Genomic DNA, 17286 nt, shown 5'->3' with positions numbered 1-17286 from the left:
AGTATTCACACTTTTCGAACGGTATTCAGATGTTCACTGGTATCGATGTCTATTTTGTAGGTTTTGATTGAGAACGGTGACCTCATTAGTGGAATTGTATGTAAGAAAACTCTGGGAGCCAGTGCCGGATCTCTGGTCCATCTAATTGCACTTGAGAGCGGACATATTGCAGTGCGTGACTTCTTGAGTAACGTGCAAAAATTGGTCAACAACTTTTTATTAATCGAAGGTGCTTCGATTGGAATTGGAGATTGTATTGCAGACTCCTCTACTTATAACGAGATCCAGCAGACGATTAAGAAAGCCAAAGAAGAGGTGATAAACATTATTGAATTGGCACATAATGATGAATTGGAGCCGACTCCAGGAAACACTCTGAGACAGACGTTTGAAAACAGAGTTAACAGAGTGCTAAATGATGCCCGTGACAAAACGGGAGGATGTGCACAGAAAAGTTTGAGCGAGTTCAATAACTTCAAATCCATGGTGGTGGCAGGCGCCAAGGGATCTAAAATTAACATCTCTCAGGTCATCGCTTGTGTGGGACAGCAGAACGTAGAAGGAAAGCGTATCCCGTTTGGCCTGAGAAAGAGGACTCTGCCTCATTTTATCAAAGATGATTACGGTCCGGAGTCGAAAGGCTTTGTGGAGAATTCGTACCTGGCAGGACTCACACCGAGTGAGTTTTATTTCCACGCCATGGGAGGACGAGAAGGTTTGATTGATACTGCGGTGAAAACAGCAGAAACTGGATACATCCAGAGACGCCTTATCAAGGCCATGGAGTCGTTGAAGGTACGTGGTATTTTACTTAGCACATTCAACTTCCAGTTGATCGAAGATTAAAACAAGTAATTTGGCTTTGTAATTATGATATTAATATCAAAAATTCTTTTTTCAAGGTGACAATTGTGCAATTCGATTTTAACAATAGTATTCAGTCGCAACTTAGCTAATTGATCCAAAAGGACACGCTAGGATGTTTAAATATGTTAATTTCAGCTTAAATACATTTGAATTAAATCCTGTCTGAGTTTTTAAAACCTTGTTCGCAACTGAAGAGAAAATTGAAAATAAAAGCGTCTCAATGTGTAAATGTGTTGTGTTTGACCCAGGTATGCTATGACGGTACAGTGCGCAACAGTAACAACAACCTCATCCAGTTCAGATATGGGGAGGATGGTCTGGCTGGAGAGATGGTGGAGTTTCAGAACCTCCAGTCCATCACCCTCTCAAGACCGAACCTGGAGAAAAGATTCAAATTCGACTACAACAATGAGAGGTCAGAACTGAATTTATATGCTGTACTTTTCGTTTTTTTAGTTTTCTTGATTGAGTATTGACGCTAAATACACTGCTTTCCGGGTAGCGTAAATTGTTTTTCGGAGTATGATTTTTTAATTAAAAACAAATGAACAAAACTACAGTTTGTTCATTTTTAGGTCAATGAAACGTGCTCTAAACGATACAGTTGTACGTGACGTGTGCTCCAACGCCAGCTCACAGCAAGTATTGGACCAAGAATTTGAACAAATCAGTAATGACTGGCGCCTGTTGAGACAAATTTTTGAAAAACCTACGAGCAAAGTGGTACTTCCGTGTAATTTGGCCCGACTTGTTTGGAACGCCCAGAAATTGTTCCACGTTGACTTGCGACAAGCGTCAGATTTGAGTCCAATCAAAGTCGTTCAAGATGTGTCAAATTTGTGCAAGCGACTTGTGATAGTGAAAGGAGAAGACAGATTGAGCGTTGAAGCACAGGCTAATGCGACTTTATTGATGCAATGTCATTTGAGGTCATTCTTGTCCAGTAATAAAGTGGCGTTCCAGCATAGACTAACGTCAGAGGCTTTTGATTGGCTGATTGGTGAGATTGAAACTAGGTTTAATCTGGCAATGGCAACACCCGGCGAGATGGTGGGAGCTCTGGCTGCCCAGTCACTGGGAGAACCGGCTACTCAGATGACCCTGAACACTTTCCATTTTGCGGGAGTGTCAGCTAAGAACGTGACGTTGGGAGTGCCTCGGCTGAAGGAAATCATTAATGTGAGCAAGAAACCGAAGACGCCTTCCTTGACGGTGTATTTGCATGGGGCACCGGCTAGAGATGCTGAGAAGTGCAAGGTTAGTTAATAGATGTCTCGAAGATAAAAATTATTTGTTTTTCATGTGATTCGATGCGTCGGTTAACTAGTCGAAAGAGATTTTGAAAAATCGTTATGCTAGTTAAAAGTATTTAAAATGTTGTAAGAACTGAACTGAAACCCCCATTTTCCACAAATTTGAAACATTATTGGAAAGTGCCTTGAAAGCGATTGTGAGTGTGATTGTTCAACTTGAATGAAAAGAGTATTTTAGGACGTGCTCTGTCGTCTGGAGTACACTACTTTACGAAGAGTGACAGCCAACACTGCAATCTATTACGATCCAGATCCGGCCAACACCTGCATTGAGGAGGACCAGGACTGGGTGAGCATCTATTATGAGATGCCTGGATTCGACCCAGAGAGGTTAGATACCAACTATATTAACATATATCAAAAAAACGTTGTGTGTTTGATATATGTTAACGAAAAATATCATTTGAAATGTTCATCAATTTTTGAAATAATGAAATGTTTTTGGAAAAATGTCTGCTCTACCATGCTTGTTTCAATTTTGCGAGTATCTAGGTTTTTTTGCGAGGGAGGAGATTTTCATTTTTTCCAAAATTAGTCTTTTTATTAGGAGCCCACTTGATTTTCCGAGCACTTAAACTACTTGAAAGACCCTGTTTTGCAATAGCTGATTTTTTAAAGATATTGTGCAAAAATACCGCTTTTGGTCACTTTTTGGAGAATTATGACCAAATAGTTATTTTTTTAGCGCGTGCTCTTTTCGATGTAGGGAATTGTTGGCGCCAACGTATCGAGTATTACAAGATCTTGAAGCTGATAAAATTAATTTGATTTAATGGTTTTGCAAATGACATGAACTGTGTGCAATGGTTATTGTGATAAAGAGTAATGAACGTATTGAGTACTCTTATATAGGCCTTGCTGATTTTTTTTTGTTTTTTTTCTCCTGGAAAAAGTCTTCAAATTTGTTCACGCTCAATTTTGATTTTTCGCGGTTTGACTTGTAATTTCTTTTTAAATTCAGTGCATTTCTATTATTGAAAGGAACGAAAACTCCACTTTCGAACAGCAAAATTGTAAAGGTCACTAAAAACGTGATCGACTTCTAATTTCAAAAATGGAAATTAATTATCAGATTTCCCAGCGAAATAAAAGTTATGCCTATTTATCCAGTTTTCTCAAATTGGGTTAATTTTAGCAAAAAATGGTCCGTCATAAATTTATTTTTCTACAAATTCAAAGAGCTTAGTATTCATCTATTTTTTTCGAAATTCAAAAGTTTTTTGAAAAAACAAGTCAGTTTTTTTTTCAATTTCCTTGCGTTTATTACTCTTTTCCAACTGTCAGTCGGCTATGTTTTTTTTGCGCGTGCTCTGCTGAATGTAGGGAATTGTCGGCGCCAACGTATCGATTATTACAAGACCTTGAAGCTGATAAAGTTAATTTGATTTACTGGTTTTGCAAATGACATGAACTATGTGCAATGATTATTGAATATAATAGTGTTAAGACTAAGATTTATCTAAACAGTTTTAAACATTTTGTATGGTTCCAGGTTATCTCCCTGGCTGCTGCGAATTGAACTGGACAGAAAGAAGATGACAGACAAGAAAATGACGATGGAACAGATTGCAGAGAAGATCAACTACGGATTTGGAGATGACCTCAATTGTATCTTCAACGATGACAACGCAGATAAATTGGTGCTGAGAATCAGAATTGTAAACAACAGCGAGTCTAAATCAGAGGTACTTTTCTAGAAGCAGAATTTAATATCTAGATATGTACAATAATTCGGTCAGCTTTTTGCTCCTACGAGAAGTTAGCCAGTTTCGAAAGAACGAAAACAGCTTTGGTTTCACCTTTGATGGTTCCAAAAAGCAAGCTCCTAAACCTCATGAGTAGACGAACTGATAGTGAAAAAGTCTTGAGATATAAACTGGAATTTGTCTATTATAGCAAGAGGAACAGATTGACAAGATGGAGGATGACACATTCTTGAGGTGCATAGAGTCCAAGCTACTCACCGACATGACACTCCAGGGCATAGAGGCCATCTCCAAGGCAAGACTCTTTTTTTTAAACATTGTATTTAGTATATATTTTTTGTTTTCGGGCTTGGCGTTGTTTATCACCTTGAGCCCTTTTCTCACTAAATGAACAAGTTTTCGAATACGCCGATTTCAAATTTAAGTCATCTATAGGTGTTTGAGGCATAAATTTGAGTACTTTTTGTGTCGAAGGCAGTATTAGTAACGAATCGCTCGATTGGAAATGGATACTTGAAAATATTACTCTATGATATGGTATGAGTTCTTAGCGTCGGCTTTTATAAGTTGATTTTTTCGCAGGTATACATGCACTTGCCGACAACAGATGACAAGAAGAAAACAGTGATTAATGAGATAGGAGAGATCAAGAGTATACAAGAGTGGATGTTGGAGACAGACGGAGTGGCTCTGCTCAAAGTGCTCTCCGACAAAGACGTCGACCCTAGCAGGAGCACATCCAACGACATCTGCGAGATATTCTCGGTTAGCACCCACAACAAATCAAGGAAACAAATGTTAAAAACCTCAATGTCTATTGGAAGAGATACATGCTGGCTGACTGAACATTAGATTTTGCAATAGGTGCTTGGAGTGGAAGCAGTGCGCAAGTCGATTGAGAAAGAGATGTTCCACGTGATCTCATTTGACGGATCTTATGTCAACCACAGACACTTGGCCCTCCTGTGCGACATCATGACTCAGAGGGGACATCTGATGGCCATCACGAGACATGGAATCAACAGGCAGGATGTGGGGGCACTCATGAGGTGCTCATTCGAGGAGACGGTTAGCTATTTCGATTTGATTGAACCTCTTTTCATTCCAACACCCAAAAATTATTCGGGGAATCGACCCTAATACTGCGTGAAAAATGAGCGTACAATCCCATGTGAAGCTATTGTTTCAACTTGCATCTCGAACGAGCTGTGATTTGGGCAAATTTCGGGGCAATGTTCTCAAAGTAGCATATATTAATGAACATACGCCGGTCATTTCGGCTTTTGCGTTTTATCTTTTCAAATTTAGTGCGTTTACCTTTGCAAAACCTCTAGTTTCGATGAAGAAGCTGAAACTGTGTTGATGGATGGCATGCTGAGAGATTTCGACAACATGGTACAGACTTCTAATATATGTGTATGTTCAGGTGGACGTGTTGATGGATGCGGCCGCCCATTGTGAGGTGGACATGGTGAGGGGAGTGAGTGAGAACATCATGTTGGGCCAGCTAGCTCCAATCGGCACTGGATCCTTCGATCTCATCCTAGACCCGGAACAGTGCAAACAGGGCATGGAGATACCTGTACTAGGTACCTGCACGTTTTTTTTTCACTATAATTTCACGATCATTGTGGCTGAAAAAAAAATAACTGGGGATTAAATTGGCACCGTTGAGGTCATTGTATGCGGCTTTGGACTAGAAGAGATGAAATTATGGGGGAAAACAATTTCTGTCTTTTCTTGAATGTTTTTTTTTTAAATCAAGGCGGTGCAATGGGCAGCCATTTCTCCGGAATGTTGGCCGGATCTCCCAGCAGTGCAATGACTCCTTGGGCGACTGGTGCCACGCCTCTGTATGATGGAACTGGGCCCTTCTCTCCACAATTCGGAAGTGGCATGACTCCAGGAGCCGCCGGATTTTCTCCATCGGCAGCTTCGGAATTCAGTGGATTCAGTCCTGGATACAGTCCGTTTTCACCCGGAGCTGCTTCACCAGCATCACCTGGGAGTCCCTACATTCCTTCTCCTGGAGACTCACCGTCTTATAGGTTACTTTGCATTGATATTTGCATTTAGGTTAAAAAAATCGATTCCTTCAATGCTGCTTAAAGCTGTAACATTTTTTTTTGTTCAAGCGTTTTTTTTCTAGTCCAACGAGTCCGTCGGTACCCCAAATGTCACCGATGTCACCCAGCAGTCCTGGCTTCCCTGGATCGTCTCCTGGTTATTCGCCAACCAGCCCGAAGTATTCCCCGACTAGTCCTGGATACGCCGGCAGTCCCAGCTATTCGCCAACTAGTCCTGGATACTCTCCGCAGAGTCCAGGCTACTCACCGACAAGTCCTGGCTATAGCCCAACGAGTCCGAGTTACTCGCCAACTTCTCCAAACTATAGTCCGACATCGCCGAACTACAGTCCAACATCTCGAAATTATAGCCCGACGTCTCCCGGGTACAGTCCTACGAGTCCTAGTTACTCTCCCACTAGTCCTGGCTATAGTCCAAGCCAGAGTGCTCGCTACAGCCCGACTTCTCCTAACTACTCGCCAAGTGCAGCAGGTTATTCGCCTACATCGCCGAAGTATTCTCCTACGAGCCCGAACTACTCGCACTCTCCGAGTTACAGCCCAACAAGCCCGTCTTACTCGCCGACTTCGCCGAGTTTTGGAAAATCTCCGGCTGGATACTCTCCAACATCTCCTAATTATTCGCCATCAAGTCCTAGCTACTCGCCCACTTCTCCGTCGTATAATGCGATGTCGCCATCGTATTCACCAACATCTCCAAGTTATTCTCCAACATCGCCCTCTTACTCGCCATCGAGTCCAAGTTATAGTCCGACAACTCCGAAGTATTCACCGACGAGTCCCAGCTACTCACCAACTTCCCCGAGTTACAGTCCAACTTCGCCGAGCTATAGCCCGGGAGGACCAACTGCGAGTTCTAATTATTCGCCGTCAAGTCCAAGGTATTCGCCGACTTCGCCGAACTATTCTCCTTCGAGTCCTAAATATTCGCCGTCCAGTCCAGCTTATAGCCCGAAGTCACCGGCTGTCGGGTACTCGCCGACAACCCCGACTTACAGTCCCTCTACTCCAGCTTATTCACCATCGACACCAGATTACTCGCCCAAGTCGCCAAACTACTCGCCTGCTTCACCGAAGTATTCACCGACTACTCCCAAATACAGTCCCTCGACTCCTAAGTATTCGCCTACTAGTCCTCGATATTCTCCTACGAGTCCTAGATATTCACCGACAAGCCCGAATGCAATTTCACCCCAGTCGCCGGCGTATGCGGAAGCACCAGGGCCGTCATCACAACGCAACGTCCAAAGATACTCTCCAACGAGTCCGCAGTATTCGCCTCAGTCGCCGACTGGAGACCCGACAAACCATTACTCTCCGTCTACTCCTGCATACTCACCGATGTCACCGGGACACTCACCGGAGAGTCCACGATACTCTCCTGACTCTCCGGATTATTCACCAGCTTCGCCATCTGGACCAGGAATGGACACTTCGGTTAATGATTTGCAACCTATAGCATCAAGAGGAGGAGCGCCGAGATACAGCCCAAGCGACCCGCAGTACAGCCCAACGAACCCACAGGGACATGGTCCCCGATGATTGTAGACCTAAGCGGACTGGTTATTTTAATTTAAAGTACCCGACCATTGCAGACTACCAAAATAAACTTAGTTTGGTGACGATCCGATAAACGAGATAAAATCCAAAAAAAAAAAAAACTGTATCTCAGATGAATATTATACCATAGATTGATTTGACAATTAGACTGGTTAATTGCAAAGAAGTTTCTCCTGCTGTGATGTAGATTGAAAAAATGATTTAACTATAGATACAATGAACAAGTAAGTATTATGTTGTCCATCAATCTTTGGTTGCTGAAAATGTTTTGTGTTTAATTAATGTTTTGCGATTCGTTTAAAAAAAACCGATACAAATGAGGTGATCAGTTTGGAAGATGAAATTAAACGTTCAAGAAAGAGAAAAATAATAAAGAACGAGATGAATGCGACCAGTTGGGCAATTATTGTTATTATGACGAAATAAGCTATGCCGTAGCCAGAAACGATGCGATGAAGTTCATTTGAAATTAAACGCAAGTGACATCATTCATTAGTTTGCAATAGTCTAGCTTGCAATAGTCTAGTGGGTAGGGCGACAATTCGTAATAGGCGTCAAATCGTAACAAGCGAGAATTCGTAACAAGGAATTGGCAAGAAAAACAGGCTTGCTCCGCTGCGCTTAGATTTCGGAGCGAGAGGAATAGTGCGCATAAATAAGTGTTTGCCCCTTAAATTATTATTACGCATTACGGCTTGTTGCGAATTTTTGCCGGGTACGAATTGTCGCCTTTTAAAAATTGTCGCTTCACGTGTTAAGTGTAATTGAATGCAGTAATTTTTCCTTCGTTTAAGTCACGCGGTTTCTTTTTGGTGAAAAATTATAATTTTATGGTGCTCAAAATTGTACCTTAGAGATTCAGAAGTTGATTTCTTGTAAAGTTCCTTGCTTGTTTTTGCTGAGGAGGCAAATCACTCTCTTCAATATTACCAAACGTAGCGCAAAAAACGTGAATGCCTCTAAAACTCAAAGTGGAATTTAGTATTTAGATTTCCTAGGGCGCAGGCAAAATTTAGAAAAAATAGGCCAGAAAGGACGCTTTTAAACGATTTTTGTACATTCGGAAATAGGAAAAAAAACTTGATGTTCTTCTGACGTGCGCTCCTCAAAATTAACACATAATTAAGCCCAAGGTTCAAGTAAAATTGGATGTCCTTACATAGTACCATTTCATTGAGTTTGTTGGTACTATTTCATTCAATTTTCTTGAAATTCGAAGAAATGTAAACGTAAGAAGGCTGCAAAAAATAGTTTTCTTGAATATCGGATAGATGTAAATGTAATAATGCTTTTGGAATGCTGCAAGTTTGAAACAAATCGGTCATTATTACTCTGCTTCCTTGTTCAGTAACACTTTTCCAACTGTCTGTCTTATATAATACAAAACCTTTTTCCGGTGTAAATCATAAATTTTTGTTCCTTTTTTAGTTTCTACGTACTGTTTTAGTTGGGCATTGGTTCCTAAACAGCACGAGCTATATCCGATCCCTTAATTACATTCAATGCTTCTTGAATTGCTTAAGTCGTAAATGAAAGAAATGATTTTCATTTGCAAGTTTTGATTTGTTTTTAAATCCAATAACGAATGCATAATTGGTGCGAAACAGTGAGCATGTTTGATTTTTAATTTGAAAGGGGATTTTAATATCGAGATTTTCAGTAGATTAAAAAATACTCATTGATCATTTTTTCTTAAATTGGGTTAAAATAAAGAAAAAAGATTTAACATGAGCAGTTCTTGAAATTGAGATAGTTGAAGTTAATAGTATATGTTAGTAGCAATCAGGGGGGGGGGGGTGTGTCTATGTATTAAGATAGACTATAGCCTTCCGTTCTCCAAGCTATGTATTAAAATAGGGGATAGAATTTCACGTGTATTAAAATAAGTCACAGGTTTTGACACGTATTAAGATTCAAAGTTCGAGATGGTTAGTTGGTAAGTTTTATTCTTTTCCTGACGAGAAGGCAAATCAATCTCTTGAATATTAACAATAACAAACATAGCGCAAAAAATTGTGAATTACTTTAAACTTCACAGTGGTATTTAATTCTTAGATTTCCCGGTGACAAGCGCGCAAGCAAAGTTTTGAAAAAGCAGGCCAACAGGACGGTTATCTACTCTTAAGACAGTGTTGAAAATTGAAAAAAAAATGTTTATCTGGTGCGATCTCCTGAAAATAAGCACATATTTCAGCCCAAAATTCGGCTAAAAATGGATATTCGTAAATAGTACAAAATGGCGTTTTTTTGGTGGGCAGGAGATCGAATGCCCTAATACCGCTATTTTCAGTGTAAAAGAAATTTATCTTTTGGCCTAGTTTTTTCAAGTTTGATTACTTTCATCAAAAAAAATTCATTCATTAATTTTTCTTAAAACCTGAAGAGCTGTAAATGTAATGAGTTTTTCCCTAGAAATATTGCAATTGTGAAACAAATCGTTATTCCAAATCACCCTTTTTTGAAATTCTGGTGTCCTTCATCGAGACATACGAAAGTTTGGTTCACCTAGTTTTGTTCAACTTTTTTCATCTTTTTTTCGATACTTTTTTTTCTGATTGCGCTGTATCGCAAGTGGTATGAAGCTCTGCTTCAATTTTGTGTCAAAAACGTCAATCATTGATTTTTCATGGAATTTGAAAAACTGTAGGTGTAATGATTTTTTCCTTTGGAATGCAGCAAATTTGAAACAAATCGGTCAATTTTTCTCTGTTTTCTTGTTCAGTAACACTTTTCCAACCAATTATCTGTTGTATATAATACAATTGAGTTTTTGAGTTCCTGCATTTTGTTCAGGTTGAACAATTGATCCTTAAATGGCAGCAGCTGTATCCGATCCTAAATTGTTTTGAATGATGCTTGAATATTTTTTTAGTCGTAAAAGAAGTGATTTCCTCTTCATTTGTGTGAAGGTCTTCATTTGTGTTTTAATTCAATTACGATCGCAAAGCTGGTGAAAAACGAGCAAACATGATGTCGATCCTTGGGCCCCCACTGATCCCGTGGCAACATATGATGATGCATACTTGTTTCCCCTCTCGTGTCGGTATGTCTCATATGTCTCATTTCTTTCTTTCTTGAATTCCGTTTCCAGTGCGTCTAACATTCGTGGGTAACGAATCGCCGAGAGATCCAGATGCGGTCGTCTTTTGTGAAGTTCGTCCTGCCCTTTTTCCCCCAGACACAAATACAGATTCGAAATCAGCACTTGTTCCGATTCCAGTCGATTTTTCCCATCTACTTCCTCGGGCAAGGCAGTAACTTGAGCAGCTGAGAGAGTGTCGGCGTAGTAGAAGTTCTTCGGGTTTAGTGAATGCTTGGCGACCATTCCCCATTGGAATCTGTTAATTCAAAATTCCCACATCATTGGCGGTTCCGTGCATTTCGCTGGCCAAAATCCCGTGATGCCCAGTGGATTCTTTCCCCCACCTGAGACTGCTGACTGCGCCATGTCGAGATAGTAAAACGGTAGTCTTCTAATTGTGAATTCCGATACAAGAGATAGTCAACTTAATCTTACAAAGTTAGCATAGAGAGTGGTTGAGAACACAATCCAAGGGTGACAGACTGTTCCAAGGACAAACACCTGCTAATCAATTAGTCTAGCACCGAGAGTGAACATTTGATTGACAGCTTCCGAGATGACACAATCCAAAGGTGACAGACTGTTTCAAGGACAAACACCTGCTAATCAATTAGTCTAGCACCGAGAGTGAACATTTGATTGACAGCTTCCGAAATGAACTAAATTACTCAATACAACGCTTTTCCTTCGATAATGAAACTTTAGTTGAATAGAAATGATTTCACCTGTTGATTTTAAATGACTGAAATGATTGATCATGAATGGTTGAAAAGAACTTCTTCTAGACGTCGTGGATGAGGTCTCGTCCTGGCTATCCCCCTGGCTGCTGTATAAAACCAGCCTGGCTTTCTTTGATGAGGCTCCCTTCTTCTTACTATTGGTAGACTTCGACTGGTCCCCTGGATTGGACGTTCCTTGGTCCCTTGGATGATGATGATCCAACTCACCGCCCCGTGCCGGAATGGTGTCCTGGTCACTTCCAACATCGACTTCTGTTATTGCTGTTGCTGATCGCTCTATAGGTTCATCGGGGGTGGTAGTTAATGGCTGCTTAGTCCGTTTTACCGAGATAATCGGCAAGTCTTCGCTGTCTTCCGATTCCGAGCCACTATTTTCTAATCTTCGCCCGATTCTTCCCCGTTGTTGTTCCGCAAGTCGTTTTGTCAAACGATCTTTAACTGCGCGCGGAGTTGGCGGTGGTAACACTGGTTGAGTTGCTCGCTTGTTTACTTCACTCGAGGGTACCGGTAATACGGGTTTAGCGGCAACTTTCAATTTCTTTGGTTTGGGCTTTGTGGCCACTCCCGATTTCCTAAGCACAACCCCATTATCAAAAGTTAGTGTATGTGTACTCTCGGATCTTACTTTAGAGTGGAGTTGTTTATACCTTTTTAGGTTTCGGTTCCCAGTTCGCTGGAACAACAATCCAGATGGTCCCGGTTGTCCAATGGGGTTTGCACTTTTAAGTAACGACGGTTCGTCGTGTTGATTGGTGGATTGGTCCTCTGTAAGACGTCTTGCATGGGTCCTGTTTTTGATATCGTATGCGATGTCTGATCTTACACTCCAGTTTGTATTGGCTGAACGGGGCATGTCTTGCGCATTTGGATCGGCGGCATCTAAACAAGCATTTTTCGTTGTTATAACCCGTGACCAATCCAGATTTTGAAGAGATGGCTTCTTAGTAAGGTTCCGTAAAACTGTGTTCGCTTCTCTCCCATGGTGAGCTTCGAAAGGCGAGATTTTTAGAGTTGAATTTTTCGAGAATCTGAGAGCACCAAGGGCCCGTTCAACCATTTTCTCCAAGGGTTCGGGATTCTTTTCTTGAGCGAAGGTAAGGATCGAATTTTTCAGACTGCCAATGGTACGCTCGACGCACCCCGTTGCTCGATGGTCGTTTACTGGTGATTTAATAATTTCAATGCCCTCCCCATTACAAAAAGCTTTAATCTCGTTTGACATGAAACTAGTTCCCTGATCAACCTGAATTTTCCGTGGCACCCCATGGTTTGTTATATACTTCTTCAAGAATTTCAGTATCTTATCTGACCGATTATTTCCACATACCATTGCCGATGGCCAACGAGAAAACCTATCTACCGCCACTAATACATATTTGCGGGATTCATTTAAGTAATTGATGGGGCCCCAAAAATCGTTTTTAAATTCTTACCGGCTGCAGTACATTCGGGGCACCCTTCGGCAATGGAAGCTATTGAGCGGTAAATATAAGGGTACCAAACATCTTTCGCTGCATCGAACATATTTGATTTCCCGTGGTGATACGCATGGATTCGGTTATTAATCGCTGATTGAAGGTTAATTGGAATTACTAATTTGTCATCCATCCAAACTACATTTTCCTTCACCGAAAAGTCATTAACGAATTGGGCATAATAGCGGTTCATTTCAGTGATTTTTTCATGGATTTCAGGATCTTGTGTAACAATAAGGTCGCGAATAGCGCTCAGCTGGGGGTCAGATACATAATTCGATTCTATGAATTTTAGATTAAATAGATCAGGTAATGAAGTAACTTTATTACCGATTTTGCAATTTCGAGGGATAATTGACATACATAATAGATTCGGGTCCACTGGTGGTACTGTTTCTCCTTTGAATGCCGAGGGTAACGAGAGAGTTGTGTTAGTGCGAATTGATCTTGTTTCTTTGGTAACAGCTTCTAGTGATACATTTGGGGGCAATTCTTCAATTTCGTCGCTACTACTGTTCAAACTTGGATGTTGTTGAAGGAATTTCTGCCATTTACGCATGCTTCGATCCATTTTGGTATTTGATGCTGAAATTTGAGAATTGGATTTTGATAATTTTGAACAACTTTGTTCTGATTTAATAATAGCCCCAACTAATCCAGTGCGTATTTCGCGTAGCCGTCGGCTCAAATTACGTGTTTGAATCTGATTGGTTGATTTCCGCTTACATGTTTTCCCGCCCTCTACCGAGTCATTTCGTGACGAAACTTCCAGTCTATTTATAGATTGCTTACTTTCCGCTGTACAAATTGTTCCCTTGGATTTATTGTGTCCCTTGGATGTATTAAAGCCAAGCGCAGTGCGAATTAGGTTAATCTTTGCCACCGTAAACATATTATCATACGTACTAATTGGCGTTGCTTCTCTACTTGGATGACGTGATAAGTAGTCCGCCAATCCAATTTTAGCCCCTGGTTTATGTTCAATTCGAAAATCAAAGGCAATTAGTCGATCTAACCAGCGCGGTAAACGGCTAAACATCGTTTTATTTTTCTTATTATTACCATTCAAAAGGGATATTAGGGCTTTATGGTCGGTAACGATCAAAAAATTTCGGCACAGAATGTAATTTCTGAAATATCCAGCCCCCCACACAACTGCTAACATCTCCAATTCGTTTGTTGAATATTTCTTTTCCGCTTCGTTAAGATATCGCGAGGCAAACGAAATAGGGCGCCACCCTTCTGGTCCTAACTGTTCCAACACCGCGCCGAGCCCGTTATGGCTTGCATCGCACACTATTCGAATGTCCTTGTGGTTATCAAAATGTCGTGGTTCAACAATGTTCGAAACTTGTTTCTTAAGATTTTCGAACGCGTTCTGGCATTCAGGTGTCCAAATGTATTCATTATTTTTGCTTAGTAGGGGTCGCAGCGGCGCAGATGATTCGGCCAATGCCGGTAGATATTTATGTAGGCTGTGGATTGACCCCATGAACGATTTTAGTTGCGACAAGGTCCGCGGCGGCGTTAGCGCCTCTATTGGTTCTGTTATCCTAACCAATGGAGTGATTCCCGTTGGGGTTATTTTATGGCCGAGCCATTCGCATTCCCGTTGGGCGAATTTACTTTTTGTTAATTTTAGGGACATATTTTCACGATCCAGTTTCTTGAAAATTTTCTCTACCGTCGCTATATGGTCTATCGCAGTTCCCTTGGTTACAACCAAAATATCATCGATGAACGCGTGCGCCTGCGGGTATTCGGCGAGTATGCAATCCATTGCGCGTTGGAATTCCGCGGGCATAGTAGTTAGACCATAGAATCCGGTCTTGAACCGGTACGTACCCGTCGAGCGGCCTCCAATGAGAGAAAAATTGCACTGTACGCTCGTTTCAGCGTTTAATGGCAGTTGGCCATATGCGTATGTTAAGTCCATTGTTGTGAAATATATGTCTCCCTGTTTTTTTTTCACTAATCGTTTGCCCAACTGTGTCCATTAGTTCCTCGATATTCGGCATTTGATATTTGTTCTTATGCACTTGTTTATTTAATTCACTCGACTCGAGTGCTAGCTTCACGGACCCATCCTTTTTTACTGTTATTACTATTGGGGACACAAAATATTTGTCCGAGCATTCTGTTAGTTTTTCGATATGGCCCTGTTGCAATAGTTTATCAATTTCAGCGTCCACTTTTTCTTGCAACGAAATCGGAACTCGACGCCCCTTCTGTTGTACTGGGGTGAGGTTTTCAAAAAATTCAGCTTGTACTTTGTAGTTTCTTATTTTCCCTACCCTGCTAAAAAAAGGTTTGAAAACTGCTTACTGAAATAGGTTTGCCATGAACCCAACTCCCCCTCCGGTTCCAGTGCGTCCTGGTTGCCTTCTTCAGTGGACATTATCTGTTTCCCTGGTGATTGTTGCACCAACTGGAGTCCTAATTGGGGCATCAGATCTCTTCCAATTATTGATGGTCGGTTTCCTCCGATTACTTTTATCCTCGCGTGAATCTTCCAGCCGTTTGATTGTCTTGTTACCGCCATTGTTCCAATCATCTGTAGCGGATTGTTTCCATAATCCCGAAAAGCATTATCTTCCTCCGTAAGATTATCCAGTTTTACTCCTGACGTTCCCAAAGTCTTCCTCAATTCCCCAATGGTGAAGATCGAAATTGGAGACCCGCTATCGATCCACACTCGAGTGGGTTTCTCATTGACTTTAATCGGTAATTGTGCCCCAGCAACTTTCAATTCTGTAACTCTTTTATGTTTTATTGCCATGACCATATAGTCCCCGTCTGAACTGCTCGAGTCCCACGAGTGCACCACTGGATTCTTATTAACCCATCCAATGGAACTTGCATGTTGTGACGCTTCTTCATCCCCCGAGTTTTCCAGATGACCATCGTCAGCATTCTCCCGTATCATTCCTACGGCTCCCTGTCCCCGCTGTTTTCCACGCTTCCCCCTACAGGTACGTTCGAAATGGCCAATTTTGTGGCAAAAATTACATGTAACGCCTTTTGCTGGGCATCTGTCCAAATGTTCCCTGGTGAAGTTTTGTTGATCGCAGTTATAACATTTATTGTTATTGAGAAAATTTCTACCCCGATTTGATCCTCGCCCTTGGTAAGAGCCCCGGCCCCTTGCACGATTGTTCCTATAACCTCCACGAATTATTCCGACTGGTTCCGATTGCCTTGGATCCCTCCGCCTCCTGATGTCGATCCTTGGGCCCCCACTGATCCCGTGGCAACATATGATGATGCATACTTGTTTCCCCTCTCGTACGAGAGAGCTATCCGGTACACTTCCTCAGGTGTTTTCGTCGACCTGCATAGTTCCTTTTGTGCATCACGGTTATTCATGTTGACAATGAATACGTCTCTCAGTATCCGGTCCTCTAGTGTTCCAAAGTTGCACCGCGCCGCCAATCCGCTGAGTACGGAATGGAATTGCTCCAAACTTTCATTGATAAACTGCTTACGGGAAAGAAGTTGGTATGTCTCATATGTCTCATTTCTTTCTTTCTTGAATTCCGTTTCCAGTGCGTCTAACATTCTTGGGTAACGAATCGCCGAGAGATCCAGATGCGGTCGTCTTTTGTGAAGTTCGTCCTGCCCTTTTTCCCCCAGACACAAATACAGATTCGAAATCAGCACTTGTTCCGATTCCAGTCGATTTTTCCCATCTACTTCCTCGGGCAAGGCAGTAACTTGAGCAGCTGAGAGAGTGTCGGCGTAGTAGAAGTTCTTCGGGTTTAGTGAATGCTTGGCGACCATTCCCCATTGGAATCTGTTAATCCAAAATTCCCACATCATTGGCGGTTCCGTGCATTTCGCTGGCCAAAATCCCGTAATGCCCAGTGGATTCTTTCCCCCACCTGAGACTGCTGACTGCGCCATGTCGAGATAGTAAAACGGTAGTCTTCTAATTGTGAATTCCGATACAAGAGATAGTCAACTTAATCTTACAAAGTTAGCATAGAGAGTGGTTGAGAACACAATCCAAGGGTGACAGACTGTTCCAAGGACAAACACCTGCTAATCAATTAGTCTAGCACCGAGAGTGAACATTTGATTGACAGCTTCCGAGATGACACAATCTAAAGGTGACAGACTGTTTCAAGGACAAACACCTGCTAATCAATTAGTCTAGCACCGAGAGTGAACATTTGATTGACAGCTTCCGAAATGAACTAAATTACTCTATACAACAGTGTTTTTTATTTCAATTACGATCGCAAAGCTGGTGAAAAACGAGCGAACATGATCGATTTCTAAATTGAAAGGGGTTTTAAATTTAAGATTTCCCAGTGGAGTAAAACAGTACTCCTTGGTCAACTTTTCTTCAACATGATTAATTTTGAGAATAAACCGTCAATATGAGCAGTTTTTGAAACAGAGCACAAAAAAATGTTCAACGGGTTAGCAAAGATAGGATGCCGTTATACCTATT

General features: G+C 41.5%; 1 protein-coding gene across 1 annotated transcript in view; it reads left to right on the top strand.

The window, feature by feature from the left end:
* Nucleotides 1–8154, top strand: part of LOC134842655 (DNA-directed RNA polymerase II subunit RPB1-like) — a 33680-nt gene extending 25526 nt beyond the window's left edge. Inside the window, exons 6-16 of the mRNA XM_063859099.1 lie at nucleotides 61–795; nucleotides 1116–1282; nucleotides 1443–2124; nucleotides 2359–2510; nucleotides 3673–3865; nucleotides 4077–4181; nucleotides 4469–4651; nucleotides 4751–4954; nucleotides 5313–5475; nucleotides 5652–5934; nucleotides 6036–8154. Coding sequence (XP_063715169.1) covers nucleotides 61–795; nucleotides 1116–1282; nucleotides 1443–2124; nucleotides 2359–2510; nucleotides 3673–3865; nucleotides 4077–4181; nucleotides 4469–4651; nucleotides 4751–4954; nucleotides 5313–5475; nucleotides 5652–5934; nucleotides 6036–7515 — 4347 coding nt within the window. The 3' untranslated portion in view covers nucleotides 7516–8154. The remainder of the gene's footprint in view (nucleotides 1–60; nucleotides 796–1115; nucleotides 1283–1442; nucleotides 2125–2358; nucleotides 2511–3672; nucleotides 3866–4076; nucleotides 4182–4468; nucleotides 4652–4750; nucleotides 4955–5312; nucleotides 5476–5651; nucleotides 5935–6035) is intronic.
* The last annotated feature ends 9132 nt before the right edge of the window (nucleotides 8155–17286 follow it).

The sequence above is a fragment of the Symsagittifera roscoffensis genome, chromosome 3 (genome assembly GCF_963678635.1).
Source record: "Symsagittifera roscoffensis chromosome 3, txSymRosc1.1, whole genome shotgun sequence".
In the NCBI taxonomy this organism is placed as follows: Eukaryota; Metazoa; Xenacoelomorpha; order Acoela; family Convolutidae; genus Symsagittifera; species Symsagittifera roscoffensis.
The sequence above is the reverse complement of the archived record's forward strand: the minus strand, read 5'-3'. Positions and strand labels throughout refer to the sequence as shown.